Source organism: Lonchura striata, chromosome 1, assembly GCF_046129695.1.
Source record: "Lonchura striata isolate bLonStr1 chromosome 1, bLonStr1.mat, whole genome shotgun sequence".
NCBI lineage: Eukaryota > Metazoa > Chordata > Aves > Passeriformes > Estrildidae > Lonchura > Lonchura striata.
In genome coordinates, this window is record NC_134603.1 from 131,283,855 (window position 1) to 131,299,245 (window position 15,391).

General features: G+C 42.3%; 1 protein-coding gene across 4 annotated transcripts in view; it reads right to left on the reverse strand.

Annotated features, from left to right (window-relative positions):
• The window catches only part of GLCCI1 (glucocorticoid induced 1), a 53,805-nt gene extending 43,624 nt beyond the window's left edge, over positions 1 to 10,181 (reverse strand). For 3 of the 4 annotated variants that reach the window (XM_021538357.3, XM_077787834.1, XM_077787829.1), the window contains exon 1: positions 9,268 to 10,181. In XM_021538357.3, coding sequence (XP_021394032.1) covers positions 9,268 to 9,709 — 442 coding nt within the window. In that variant the 5' untranslated portion in view covers positions 9,710 to 10,181. The remainder of the gene's footprint in view (positions 1 to 9,267) is intronic. The other variant, XM_021538356.3, reaches the window with a different exon arrangement.
• Positions 10,182 to 15,391: the final 5,210 nt, after the last annotated feature.

Below are 15,391 nucleotides of genomic sequence, written 5' to 3' on the forward strand. Positions count from 1 at the left end.
ATAGCTGAGTTCCTTCTTTGGAAGAAATTAAGGTAGATCTATGCAACAGATTTACAAAATATTTCAAATAATGTATGGACTGCATACTTTGCTAAAAAATTTGTTTTGAAAGAATGAGCCTCTCTTTCTACAGCAACACCCAAAGTTTATTTGGATCTTCCACATGGGCAATATCCTACACAGAGTATATGTCTGCAGTCAGTTCCTTGTATGGACATTTCTCAAATACACATTACTTTTAGATATGCATGAGTTAATCACATTTTTGTCCATGAGAAATTTTTCTCTTCCAGATTAGGCCTTTTCCGTGCTCCCTTTGAAAAGAACAGAAAGTATTTCAAATGTATTTTATGGTTTCTTTGTGGGTGAAGAAAACATTGCAAAGAATTATTGCAGGCAGGTTATCAGGTATAACAAAGGAGCCACTGAAGGTGAAATAGCTGAGGAATCAGAGTATGGGAGAAAGGAAGTGTGGTATTCCACTATCAATTGCCACAATTAAGCAAACACCATTATCAGTTAAGAATGAAGATTTTAAGACCTTGAACAGAAATTTACTTCTGTGAAGACAGCTTCTCCTTTAACCTGGCAGCTTCCCAGCTACTGTGTAAACCTAAGTCTCATTCTGCATTCTTCAGCAGTTAGCTGGTATTTTTAGAGTCACACTGGTCAAAGTCTGTTCCGGGACATGGCGTAAATCTGAGTTTAACTTTCAGTGAGCAGCTCAACTCTTCATTGTTTTGAAAAGCAGTAAGTTAAGGTATCACATATAACAAAGATTTACAATAATATATGCTGAATATGGAAGTATAGCACCTAGCTCACAGAGTCAAAGCTGCAAAGCTACTTGGTTTTCACAATGTACTTTCCAGGGCTCCAGATTCCAGAAAGACTGACTAACTGACAATCAGCACTGAATTGGATTCCATGTGTGAGCAGTGGACTCAAACGTTTCCAGAGCAGCACCACTCTGATACCTACTAGAGTCACCACCATGTTCTAGTCCTACTGGGCTAGGGAGCTCTGCCATGGCATGCAGAAAGAGTGGTACTGGGATCACGTTAAATACCTACAGAAATTCATAGCTCTTGTAGAGCTGGCTCCTCTATGCTGTCTCTCCGTAGCCTGAATTATGGGAACACAGAGCAAAATTTTCAAAGTTTATCCAGCAACATTTCTGATGCAGCATGCATACAGCACTTCATCTAAGAAAAGCAACTGCACTGTTATCCCTGAGAGCTACCTGTTCACAAACCTGGGATTTTATATCTGCACCTATGTAATCTGCCTCCTAATAGTCAACTTCTGACTTCATGGCATAATTTAAAGTGGGGTTTGTATTTACAGTGTAAATTGTGCAGACTATAATTAATTGAATTAGCTAGTAATTGAACACTGAATAACAAAAACTTGCTTACTGGTAAGAACACATTACTTCCAAATGATAGCTTGGTCTCCAAATGCTGACAAATGTCAAACAATTATTAAAGTTTTTATTTGATTTTTTTTTTTTTTTTACTGCAGCCTAAGCACCTATATTAAAATGTTTGGGGTTTTTTCCTAACCATGAAGACTTTTTAAAAGTGTAGATACCCAGGTAATCCAGCTAGCTAACCTTTACTAATTATTTCTTTCAGAACTCCAGAACAGGCATTGTAAACCAAAAGACCTGAGATAAAAAGGTACATAATATAACAATATCCACATTGCCATACATTTAATTGGTTCACAGCTGAGTAGCTACTGTTATACAAAACATTTCTATAAGATAGATTTATACTTATTATATAATATTACAATTAATTTAGCTATAGAAATTCATTTCAAATTCAAGTATGAGTGTCAGTCATCCTGCAATGACCTAACAGTCAGAAATAAGTATTAATTCATGAAGTTCATAAGTGTGTTTACAACACTGCTTCATGGCTAATGATAAGAGCATAGGACAGGAGGCTGAAGGTAGCCTTCTTCAAACAGGTGACTAGCATTGTTCAGAGAATGAGACACTTAAATTATTATTCTTATTTAGACTAAGCAGATTGAGAAGAAAATATTCTAGAGGATGTTAAGATTATTCAAAAACCATGACAGAACTGCTACCTTCTGCTCCTGTGAGCAAAATACAAGACACTTTCTTCCTAAAGAGGAAACAATGCATTGTTTGGGTAAAGCTAGTTTCAAGTTGTGCAAAATAAATGGCATGTAAGAACCAATGCTGTTACTCACTCATGTGAGAACAATGTACATTGCAAACAGCTACTCCTCAATTGACACCAGCAACAGTGAAAGTCAAGTCCTAAAAACACCATCAGTGGCATCATGTATCACTGGGGCATATGCAACACTAAATAAAGGAGCCTAACCATACAGTACTTTGCATTAGGGTTTCAAAACTCAAGTTCGTAACATTTCATGACCCAATGGGAAGTATATACAAACTGCAAAGCAACAATATCTACTATGGAAAGCTAATTAAGAGATCTACTACTAAAAAAATTAAAACTCCCCATCACAACCATCAACAAACCGTTTAGGTTAATCCCCTATTTACATTTTTTTGTGTGCAGAAAACTGTTATAGCTTGAGTGCAGGCACTCACACCTTCTGGGTGTTTTTTCTCCCTGTCAGAGAAAACTAATCTAACAGGGTGAGTAGTTTGGCAGCAATCAGCAGCAGCAGCTAGGAAGTGCATATACCAAAGGAGGAGAAGTGAAATGAACACACCCAGGACAGAGACGGTATGACAGGGCCTGAGACAGCAGGCTGAGGGCACTCCTCAACACAACCACCCTTCACCTGCCTGTGCTTCCTTCCAGGACAGACTTCCAGGAGCTACGTGCCTTCCTCTGTCCTACCAAGGAGACATTGCTGGAGCAAAGTTATCACCAGACAATCCCAGGGGGCCATGTAACAGAACAGCTCTGGTCCTAAACCCAGACTCACACAGCTGGGAGAGTAGAGAAGAGTCCCCAAGAGCTCATGTTTTTCAGTTTCACCTGTGGATGAGGGCTTCCATCAACACCGTCTCAGCTTCAGAAAGGTAAGAACCAGAGAGTCCAACTTGCCATTCCAAAGAATTGCTATTACACACTGGGACATGATACTCTGTGCATTATCCATACCGGAGCAATCTCTGATCCCTTTCAGTACTATTTCTACACCTCAGTACTTAATCTCCAATTCAAAACTATTTGTATGGCAGAGATGAGCTTCAGAGTCAAATCAGATGGGAAAAAAATAAAGCACAACTGAAAGACTATCTTGTTTTGGGGAAGTGAATATTCATTCAAAATTGTTATTCAGAATTTGATTTTTAAGTACAAACACCCATTTTCCTTCACCCTGATCTCCAATGCTTTTAATTTTGCAATTACTCAAACCTTAGAAATGGTGACACAAAGGAAAAGGTCATAATCTCAGGCTGACGAGTTACTATGATGTATTCTAATGATGAGATGTAAATAATATTCTACTTGCCTGAAATTGCCTTAAGCCATTGTTTAAGCACTACAAAAGGAGGCAGCACTGAAAGACTAACATAAACATCCATTTAAATACTAACACTAAAGCAAGATGATGATCACTGACAGTTAAATACTTGAGCACAATTTTCCAGTCATGTATAATACAGGGTCATTTTTTTCATCAATAAAAGATACATTTAAAAAAATGCTAGTTGATGTTTAAACTCTACTATTTTAACAGCTTCCCAGGAACATATGTGAAATCCATGAAGAGCTACCTATTTTGTCAAGTCCTGGCAACACTGCTCTCTACTGAAGTAACTGTCAATTGATTTAAACAGGAACTTTCATTTTTCACTGCAGGTTAAAAAAAATATTATCTTCTTCAGATGAAGATAATTAATCAACTGGTAAAGCCCCATTTAAAATGTATTGCAGATATTCACTTATACTGAAATACTGAGGAGCATATACTCTATTTCCAATACGTTTTGTATTGTTACAGCTACTGCTTTCAAGTCTATACTTAACTGAAACTTGAGAATTACTGCATCAGTTATTTTTTATAATGATATAGAGTAGTAGCACAAAACCCATTTTAAAAATAACTGGCTTTCCACTGTGAATTTTTGCAATATAGCAGTCTAGACTTGGTGAACACTGACTTTTTTCTAAGATTCTAAGATACACTCCACTTATCTACCCTCCCTGCATTTTAAATACATTTTAAGAACCTCCATTCACCCCACCACCATGGGAAAGAAAAAAACAAAACACAGGAACCATGAATTTCAGAAACCAAATTTCAGTATTTGCCACTGTTTTACTATGTACAGATGTTGGCAAGTAACTTCACTTTGGCCATATGTAACACACGAATACTTGCTTATGTCCAAATAAGAATTAATGGTCAGGAAGCAATTTAAAACATGTATAATCATATAATTTTTAAGTTTTGTTTTTTTTTTTTTTTTCCATGAAACCAGGAGCTTCTGTCCTCAAAGCTAATGCCTTGCTACAGCACTATTCAAGTTCAACCGAGAAAATACCTTCCTAATTTTTATTTCCTGCAGTTTAACACCTGAAAGAAGCTCAGTTAATTTGTTTTATAAAGCATTATTTATTAAAGGCATTTAATACACCATTCTCATTTACAGTCACATTAAAGCATGTAATTAAAAAGACTCTGAGTTCAGGACAACTGGATCAAATTTAGCCAGGATCTTTTATGTCATCATATTATATTCCAATGAAAGTTATTTTGGGAAGCAAGAGGGACAAAGCTGGAGCAAAGCTGTTTTGGCCATACAAGTATGGGAATACTGCATTATTCAGGGATCAGGAAATAGGAAGCGTCACAAAAATTACTTCCTTACCTACATTTGCTAGAAATAAAGGAAAGATCTTCTTGATCTCTGGCATAAATGCTTATGATGCCAAAATATTGGATGGTTTCAATCCAGGATATTAAAATAGTTCTACCTTTTGAAGTACAAATTTTGGTGTTTTTTAAATATTGATATCTCTCACAAGTCTAGAGATCAACAATATTGTTTGTTTTACTCCACTCCTAATTCCACTAGCCTAAAACCAGACATATATACTTCTTATACTGAACTGGGTTATGCAGTTGTTTTGCATCTTTTGTAATTCCTTTCTCTCACTCATGTTGGCAAATCTTCAGGAGTTATTTTGGGAAGTAAAAGGCACTGGGAACCTTTAACAGCCAAACCGATTACAGTATTTTTCATATGTCCTTAAAACTAACAGTTGTCTTTAACATTTGGAAATGGAATGGCAAAAAGTTTGTACTATAAAATGTGTAAGTGAAAGTTGCAATATATGAGGCATAATATTACAGTACCACCAGAGTTAAAACTAAAATCAAAGCATTTAGTGAGAGCAGTGTTGAGTTTGAATCATAGAGAAGTCATTTACAACCTCCTTGTATACAAAAGAATAATGTATCACGAAAAAAGAAACTAAACAGGAAACCCACTCTCATATTTATACAAGCTACCTTACATAACAGCAGATGCTGATGATTTTATCCAGGTAAGGTAAGGAGGAAGAGGTTGCTTTTTTCTTTAAAAGATGTGTCCACAGGCAAGTAGCAAGTTTTATTTGACATGTCCAAGGGTTTGGCTTTTTTGGATTGTTACTGGAACATCCTTTGTCATAAACCACACAACTTAAGATTCTGTTGACATTACTTTTATGCACTCAGAGATCTAACAGATATATTCCCTCTAAGAAAACCACGAGTTGTTACATTCAACCAGACACTTTCTCCACTGCCAGCTCTCCAAAACATGAACACACACTATAAAAAAATATCTACTAGTAAGGAATAAACACATTTCAAGAAAGAGGAAAGGTGCTGACTTGCACATTCCATATTTATCCTATGATAGCAGGTCTTTCCCCTCTTCTTCCCTCTTTTTTTAGCACCTTAAAAATATATATGTAACATTCACGATTTCTCACCCATTCAGCAACAGTACTAAACAAATACTGCTACTGGCATTGACAGCTTCCTAACAACTAAAAATACACAAATTTGCTTAAAAGAAAATATCATATTATTGAAAGTTTCAATAGTCCTAAAAACACAGGGATTTTGCTACAGAACAAAAACCCTTACAGTATACTAGAAAGAAGGGGTAAAAAACAAGATGATGGGAGAAAAAACAGACCATGCTGCTTTCATTCATGTAGTAGTGATGTCAGTGCCTGCAGTGGTAGCTGCTCTGACCTGTAGAGGCTCAAAGCTGGAGTGTTTGCACAGAAATCTCCTTCATAAAGGAACCTCTAGCAAATCACTAGAATACCCACACAAAAAGTCTTAGTGGGATAGTCAGTTCAAGGCATCTATACTGAAAAAGACTGAAAGGAGATGGGGAAGGGACAGGTGTCTTAAGAGAATAACATGTATCCATCAGAATCATAAGCAGTTTCCAGAACAAGCATATTTGTGAAACAATCCAAATCAGACTGCAGAGCCAAAGACAAACACATCTCCTGCACTGGTGAGGAAAACAACAGGATTAAACCTAGAGCCTAAGCTCACATTTTACAGCAGTGGGAAATGGCTTTTAAAAACTGACAAAAAAACTTAATCAAGCCACTTCCCCAAGACTTGCATACTGATAACAACTATAAATAGCTGGAGTAGCATTGTTTAACAAGCCACAGTAAAATGGTCCATGTCTGAAAATGGAACATTTAAATTTTTTTTCAAGTCCTCCATTATTACTGCAGTAGTCCTCCAGCTCAGCAATCAATTTTCTAGATACTGTTATCACCATACACACTACAAACATGTTTTTAGTGTCCAGACATCATTTACTGAGATGCTGAGAACAAGCAGAGAAACAAAGACAATACTGCCCCATGGCATGTAACTATATTCCAAATTGTGTAAAAACACGTCTAGTTCTGGGCGGGGGGTGGAGGGGCAGACGAAGGGGAGGTTTGGTAATCTTTTTTCATTTGCGAGACTGAAGAAATAGAGTATCTTATTACTCTCGTCCGCTAGAAAATGGTGCCTGTATTTCAGTAAAATAAAGCTGTTGACGTGTGCAATTGTGGTCATTATTAGGGCGATCACGTTGTTTTCCTTCATTCATTCAGGATTTGCTAAAGGATGTCAGCTTCTGCAGCAGCAGCTGGCTTGACCTGGAGGAGGGGGAACGAATTCTTTGCAGTGCATACAGATTACAGGGTGCATTTCTCGACGCACCGTTTATGATTTTATACACTGCACTCATTAAACCAAATCAAGCTCTGTGACACAGTTCACCAGGAGGCAAGCTCAAACAAGTTTAATGACAGAAAAGTCATTCAGTATTAATTTATAGTCTGATTTATTAAGGCTAAAATAGCCCATAGATGAAGAAGACTGAAACCACTTTCTAAAATTAAAATTTCCCCTCCAACAAAAAAATCCTACACATTAATTAAGTACTTCATAGCTTTGCAGTATTTTTCTGGCTTGCAGGTAACTGCCCATATTCCTCCCTCTTCAATACACCTTAAGCGTAGGCTTTATACACTGCACCACTACAATGTTTTCCTCCGGGTTCCCATAATTAAATAATTTACTGCTCACCGTCAGCACTGTCACAACTCATACACACAGATATTTTGGTTTTCCTTAGTTTCCCATTAGCATTTTCCAAAGGTTTAAGACGTAAAAGGGACATCGACATTTAATGCTCCATACGGCCAGAAGAAATATGATCTTTAAAATTTTAAATAGAGCTTGAATGAATGAATCAAAACCACAGAAGCTCAGTTCCATTTTCAAGCACGCAAAACTCTGCAGAAATAGACTCTTTTTGAAAAATACATTAAAAAGTAACTCTGGTCAGATTATAGCACAATCAATTAGGTCATCAGCATAAGAAGATGCATAGGGCAAATTAACTCCATTTGTAACTGGCAGTGACATTTTGCTCATTTGTAAAATGCTGCCCCAACCTAGGACAATTCTGATGACAGATCTGCCCAAGTTGCAAATACTACAGATAGCAAGGGTTTACTACACATAAAAACTGAAGAGGAAAGAAGGTAAGATTCCACTGCTACAACATAACCCTGGCACCCAACACAGACCACAATTTGACACAGAAATCACACACAGTAAAGACTTAAGGAAGGGACAGAAAAAACAAGTGTTAGCAAACCACGGAAAGCATTCTCAGAAAGAGATGATGTGCAATAACTGATAGCTACAGCAGGACAACATAAAAAGTGCATTTAGTCCAATTCATTCAACTGCTCAAGTGATGGGGGAAGGCAGAAGGGAGTGGGGGAGGTAAGATGGCCACTGCCGCTTTAATACATTCAATAATTTAAGAGACAACCTGACGCAGGCTAAGTCAGATTTACATTTTAAACTTTACAGGCCTATTTTGGCTACATGGGGTTGGTTTGCAGTGGTTTCTTTGGTTGAGTTTTTTACAGTCTCAAGGATTCTGTACTAAATATCACAAGGAGACATTAAGCACCTCAAAATGGGAATTTCCTTGTTTTGGAGTCTGTGCTTGGAAACATCACATCTTTTAACCTATGATCTTACAAAAATGCAAGTCTTTTAAGAAAACGAGATCTGCAGAAAGGAAGAGCAGTTGAGGCTTGGTTTTAACACACGCTTCAGAACTGGGTTGTGACACCCCAGATATAAATCTAACTCATTATCACCCCTACTAGATAGTTACAGCTGGAGACAGGGAAGCGGGTTAATTTTAGGCTCGTTTCCCTATTACACTCCTCCGCTGCCAGAGCCCGAGGCCAAGGGCAGAAGCGGCGAGAGCACCGCCGTCGGAGCCCCCGACAGCTCCTGCCCCCGGGCACGGGAGCCGCCGCCGGCCCCCGGGCTCGCCCCGCGCCGCTCCTCCCAAGGCCGGCGCGGGGGGGCTTTCCTGGGCAGGATTCTCACCTTGCCCGAGAAGGATGACAATTGAGGGGTCGCCTGCCCCCATCGCGGGGCAGGGCCGCGGGACGAAGCGCTTTCCCCCCCGCTTCCTGGCAAAGCGAACCCGGGCACGGCACCTGCCCCGGGGGTGCAGGATTTAGGGCTCGCCTTCGCCCCCCGACCCGCTCCCTGAGGCTCCGGCTGGGCTCCTCCCGCCAGGCCGAGGGTTCCCCGGCGTCCCACCCGCGCTGGCCCGGGGGGAAGGCAGGGCGCAGCCCAGCGGCGGAACGCAGAGCCCAGGGTGCCCGGAGCCTGGGCGGCCCCAGCCCGGCCCGCACCCCCGCAGGGCAGGGAAGCGAGACCGGCTTTCTCCCGGTGCTTTACCTCTGTACACCGGGGAGCTGGGGCTCCGTCTCTCAGGTGAGCTGCTCCTCCTGCTGCCGCCGCTCTCCGGCGACCGCCGCTGCCTGCCCTTCACCCTGCCCGGCTCCGCTCCACCGCCCGCCGCCAGCGGCGGCGTGGCGCTGGACGGCGGCGGGGGGCTGCCTCCGCCGCGACCCCCGCCGCCCCCCGGCCCCGTGTTGCTGCCCACCGAGGCGGATGGGGACCGGGTCGGGCTGTGCTGGTTGCCCCGCAGGAGCTGGTACGGGACGGTCGCTCGGATAGGCTGGAGCAGCCGGCTGGTCCCCGCCGAGCCTCCCCCAGCGCCGTTACCGGGGCCCGCGGCCGTGCCGGCGGTGGGGGACCCGGCGGCGCCGCGCCTCATCCTCTGCGGCGGGGGCTGGTGGTGGGACGGGGGGGTTTGCGAGGAGCTGGACGAGGACATAGCGGGGATGCGCAAGACGTCCCCGGTCACTCGCTCCGGGGGCTGCGGGGGACCCGAGCTCAGCCCCCAGCGCCCCGCATGCACCGGCCGCGGGGAGAGGAGGAGGAGGGGAGGGAAGGAGAGAGGGGGCGGGGCGGGACAAGCACTGCACGGCCCTGGGGAGTCTCCGCGCCGCCAGCCCAGCTGCCCCCGGCGCTTCCTATCGGCGACGGCGACTGCTGCTTCCACGCCAGGCTCTGGCCATCGCTGCCCGCCCCAGCGTCGAGAGCACCGGGGGCGCTGCCGAGACCAACGGCCGCTCACATCGTAGAGCGCTGCCGGCTCAGGGCGGTCGGCGGCAGAGCACGACGAGGGGACACGCAGCCGGAGCGGGAAGGATGGGGAGGGGAGAAGGCGCTCGCAGCCAGCTCTTGCTCTTGCTCCTGCCCCCGCCGGCGCCCGGGAGCCGCCGCCAGCACCATCCGCTCCCCACGCCGCCCGCCCTCCTAATGGCACCACGCAGCTCCAGCGCCCGGCCGCGACGGGCAGCGGTGGTGGGCGCGGCAGCCCATTGGGCGCCAGCGCGGCACCAGCGCGGGCGCCATTGGCCAGGGGCCCTGTCGCTCATGGCTGTCAGCCAATGGGAGCGGGCGGCGCGGCGGAGGTGTGGCGGCGGCGGAGAGGCGGGCCGGGGGAAGTGGGATGTGGCGGCGGCAGGGGCGGGCCGGCGCCGCCGGGATGCGGTGCCCGTCGGGGGAACGCCGGGAGAGCAGCGCTGGTGTGCGCTGCGTGAGGTGACGAGATGCGCTTCTGAGTTCAAAGTGAACTTACGAGGTGCCGACTTAACACTGACTTAAAGAGAGGCAGTGCTCTGGACCAAATCTTGCGCTATCCCTATTCCCAGGGGACTGTCTGCCTCTTCACGCTTACTCCACTCCCATGCAGGGAAGGCTCAGAAACAGCCAGAATTTCTCACAACGAAGTCTGTTCACGTCCATCAAACCTTGACAGTATTTCTACTTCCGTTAAAAAATCAAGATGTTCTTCAAAATCTAAATAAGTGTGGTTTCGTCATTTCCTTTAAGTGTATATAGAATATTGCTGTCTTTTTCCTAATGTGCATCCAAAAACGCTTCTTGGAGAATGTCAAGAGCAAAAGAAAGTTTTACAGTGATATTTTTAGAAAGTGCTTTTGTTCTAGGAAAAAGAGCTGCCATTAGATGAATTTATAACCTGAAACAATGAGAAACAAAATAAAGGTTAGGATGAGTAGCTTAATAGCTAAGAAAATAAATGGCTGTGAGAACAGAAAGATAAGTGGAGCTGAGTCCATCAGGAAAACAGTGCTTTTTTGGATCTGATGCAAACAGGATGCTAATGGAAGAGAAGGGAAAATGCAGGGAGGCTTGCTATGTGGAGGAAGTCTGCTCAGTGATGGCCTCTCATATTTAAACGTTAGGAGATCCGAAAGGACATGGAATATACATTGAAATAGAATGTTTAACGAGATACACTCTCTTATTTTAGACACCACCTACCAATCAGGAATCAATTAAAAGTGCTACAGAATTAACTATATCCCTTGTACCATTTTCTGATTATATAACAAACTCTAATTTTTGTTTTGCACGCTTCAGATTACTGCACTTATATACTTCCAAAGCTGTCCATAGCTATCCTTATCCCTTGGTAGCACAGGAATCAGTCGATAGTCCCAATGAGAAACCGTATTCTTGGAAAATGCTTCTATTCATGGGCTGTTAGCAGGACTTTGTTTGCACTAGCACCATGTGACGCAGTCACCGTGGTTATGTTACAGAAAGGGTTGGAATAATACCCCGCACATCCAAGTGAATGTGCTCAGTCAACAAAGCCACTCGTGTAAATTAATTTGAAGAAAAATCAGCAACCATATATTTTTCCACTAGTCTGATCTTTCTGTTTTCTGATAGCATGAGCCAAATTTGTTTGTAAATCTGGGCTGTAGAGACTTTTTTTCCCAAGGATTTTCACTGTGTTTAATCACAGCTATGAAGTCCATCTAGTTTATTTTTTTTTCTGCTTCATTGCACTGGGCTTGAAATGAGTGGAAAGCATTCACCTGTAGTAGCCATCTGCCAAACAGTAATATCAGCAGTGTTTTAAACAATAAGCATGCTTTCCTATATCTGTACCTTTGTCAGATAACATTGCTGATACAGTAGTGTCTTACAGACAAAAATCATTTGGTGTCAGTTGAGAAAGAAAGTACACCTTTGACTAACGATAGCTGATACATTCCAGCTATTGCCAACACTGAGGTTATGTCAGACTAAAATAAGGATGAACTAGTATAACCCTTGAATTTGTCTGTTTAAATACTACTTTACAATGGCTAAATTTTAGAATTTCCATGTTCTTGCACATTGAACAAGCAACGTATTTGGATAGGAAGAATGGATGTGTAACGACAAGGTGAATGTTTGACAAAGAAAGTCCCAGCCCCAAAACAAGAACACCCACACACCCCCCAAACCACAGGGCATGTCAGTGTAAAATACCAAGTCTTCCTTCCCAAACAACCTGAAGACCATGCCACATCCTTACAGTCCAAACTGAGTCAACACTTCATTTGCCTTCACAGCAACCAGAGAAGAAAAGATCCACTGGGACTGCTTCCAGCCAAACTGTTACCAGGCACAACAGCTGTATGATGGAGACTTTGCTCCCCAAAAGTTTTTTCCATCCTAATTCCTTCTAAACTAGAGTTAGCATACATGTTACAGCACCATGCCATGTGCCTAGGAAAAAGTGATTCCAGAAAAGATGACAAGAGTATTCTTCTAGAAGACAGTATTTTAAAGTGGGATACCAGCTGTTGAATTTTCCACCATTTTTCATCTAGGTTCCAGATTAGTGCCCTCAGGGAATACCACTGCTAAATAATACCAAGAAGATATTACAGGGAAAGTGAAGTAAAACCTGAGCTCCTATCAGAATCTTCATATCTTTCAAAAACCTATGTTTGCCTTAAATACCCTTTTCTACTTTTAAAAAGCCACGTTAAAGGCATTTCTCACATCTCTTTACCACTTTAAGGAAATACTTTGTCAGCTGGCATGTGCTTAAGGGAGTTTATACTGGAGGTAACAGGTATTTCTGAATCTTAAATCCTTCTGGGAGACAAGGACATCCTTAACACAGCTTCTGGGAGAGGCATCCTGAGAGCAGTGGAAATTGTACATCACAGCAAGAGCACAACTGCAAGGGAGTGAACTTTAGGAGGGAGCAGTGCCAGGCAAGGCTGAAGCAAAATTACTCACATCTCTCCATTATCAGTTGATAATGGGTTCATCTCTTGAGGTCAGAAACAGATTTACGTGAGTGCCATGAGCCATGGAATCTGAGAAGTTTTAAACAGTCATTAGACTAGATGCAATCCTAATCCTTATTTGGTTCCTACTTGAAGGTTTTAGAGAAGGCAGACTCTTCAAATCTGGACATAACTTTGGTTCTATGCACTTACCAGGGCAAAAGGCCATCAATGCTCTGCTCCCAGTGTATCTATCCACCTGTTTCATTATTTTTATGCCTCTCTTATCTCCCTCTATGTTTTCTTTACTGCCCGTTCCCCATTCCACTTGTAATAAAGTCCTTTGTGACTGTCTCTGAGGTATTAACACAGTATCTAACACAAAACAGTAATGAGAAAGGGTGCATTTACCTTCATGTATGTTCAGGTCCATTCCTTGTGTTTCTCTTATTTGTAATGAATATACAGCTGGGAATATTACATTTGGGAAGAGAGAAATAACAAGAATTACTTACATCACAGTAAGTAATTCTGAAAGAGATGATGACCAGAAAGCATTATTTGTGGAAAAAACTAGAATAGCCCCTAATGACCTAAACTGTCACTCTCAAATGACAAAACATGCTAAAACAGGCTTGCCTCTGTGGACTTGGGAGCATCCCTAGGCAGGAATGGGAACAGCACCTGTAGTAAGGGCCCCCATGTGAAATGCAACTGCTGTCTGGAGCTGAGCAGCTCTGCTGAAGCAGCAGTGGCCCATTTTCCTAGAAAATATCTGTCTCAAGCTGTGGAGATGTTGGTTTTGTTTTTGGTCTGTTTTGCCATCAAACAAAGTTCTAGCTAGAAGAAGACAGTAATGGGGAAAAATAGATATGGAATTGTTTTTACTACAAGGATTTTTGACAGACAGACACTGCCTTCATCAACCACACTCCATCTTCTCACTGCTCCAAAACGTTCAGTGACACAGATGTGATCTCCTCAGATCAGCCAAGCACTCTCTATCCCCAAGCCTCTTGGGAATTACCTTGCATTTGAGCCCTTGAATTCTCCAGGGCTGCTGGCACAACATCATTATCCCCACTGCTGGCTCTGTTGGTACTAGCCAGGGACAAGACTTCCAACTATGATCACTTTCAAGTCTCTACATGCTCAAGTTATCTTCCAACAACAAAAGGAAACTGAGGACTTACCTTAACACTGCTGATCATCCAATTTAGGGTCAAGCATGTGGTAAAGTATTAGGTTTCTTTTTGTCGTGTCTTTTTTTCCTGGATATGGGGAAAATGCATTAAGTAAAGGGCTGTTAGACCTATGGTCCAACAGTATTTATACTAGATCAAAATTACTCTTTATGAATACTTACAAACTTCAGAAAATTTCAGAATCAAGTTTACAGTCTAATTTCAGCCAGAAGGTATTATAGTACTTCCTTTTTAGTCAAATGCCATTGTTAACATTATTTCATTCAGTGCAAAGGATTGTCACTAGGAGTGCATAATGAACAAGCCAGGCAACTACAGAGTAAGAGCCAGCTGTAAGATTTTCCCTTAAGAAAATTGAATACCGTTTTGGATAATTGTCTTTTTTTTTCCTATCTGTCAGAAGTCTTTTTGTGATACTGAATAACTCACTTAAACCAGAACCTGCCCATTAACATTACCTTTGTTATAACAAAGTCTTATCTCATCTGGAATCAGACCTACTTCTACATTCTCTTCTCTTCTTCAGGAAAATAGGCCAACCACTTTGGACTTTTGAATTATGTATTCCTTAGGCATCTGCTTTAACATAAAGGCAAACATTCAAAACCCACAGCTAAAATCACCAAATCTTCCTTCCAGCTCTCCATTTAGTCTGTTTTTCTTTCTATTCATTGGTACAGGTAACTCCATTCAATGCTTTCTTTTAGCTAGCAAGTTAACCATGTCAGACCGTATCCCAAACTCAGCTGCCTGCTGAGTTTTGTGCAGGCAGCAATCCTGCCCTATTCTGAGTTTGACTACTTGACTCAACCACCACCTCCATCTCCCTTCCCCATTTCATTATCTGGAAAAAGGTCTGATTTGCACAGCTGGAGCTAAGTTCTTTCAAATGAAGAGCTGAGGGATCCTGCAGGTTTCTTTTCTCTTTTCCATTTTAGGCATTTGGTATGAGAACACTTTTGGATAAGTATGTGTTGTTGCTATTCTCCAAAGAGAAACTGATTGAAACAAAGGTAAAATGGCTGGTATTCTGATAACCTGCCACGTTAAATGTAGTGGACACTTCTAGCACTTCTTTACTATAATTTCTCTTGTAAGTCTCTTATCTAAAATATATCAATAATAATAGCAAAATAATGCAACACTTCATGTTTACATAACAAAAGTAATTATCCCTTAAAATAGCTTCATGCTACATCATAAAAC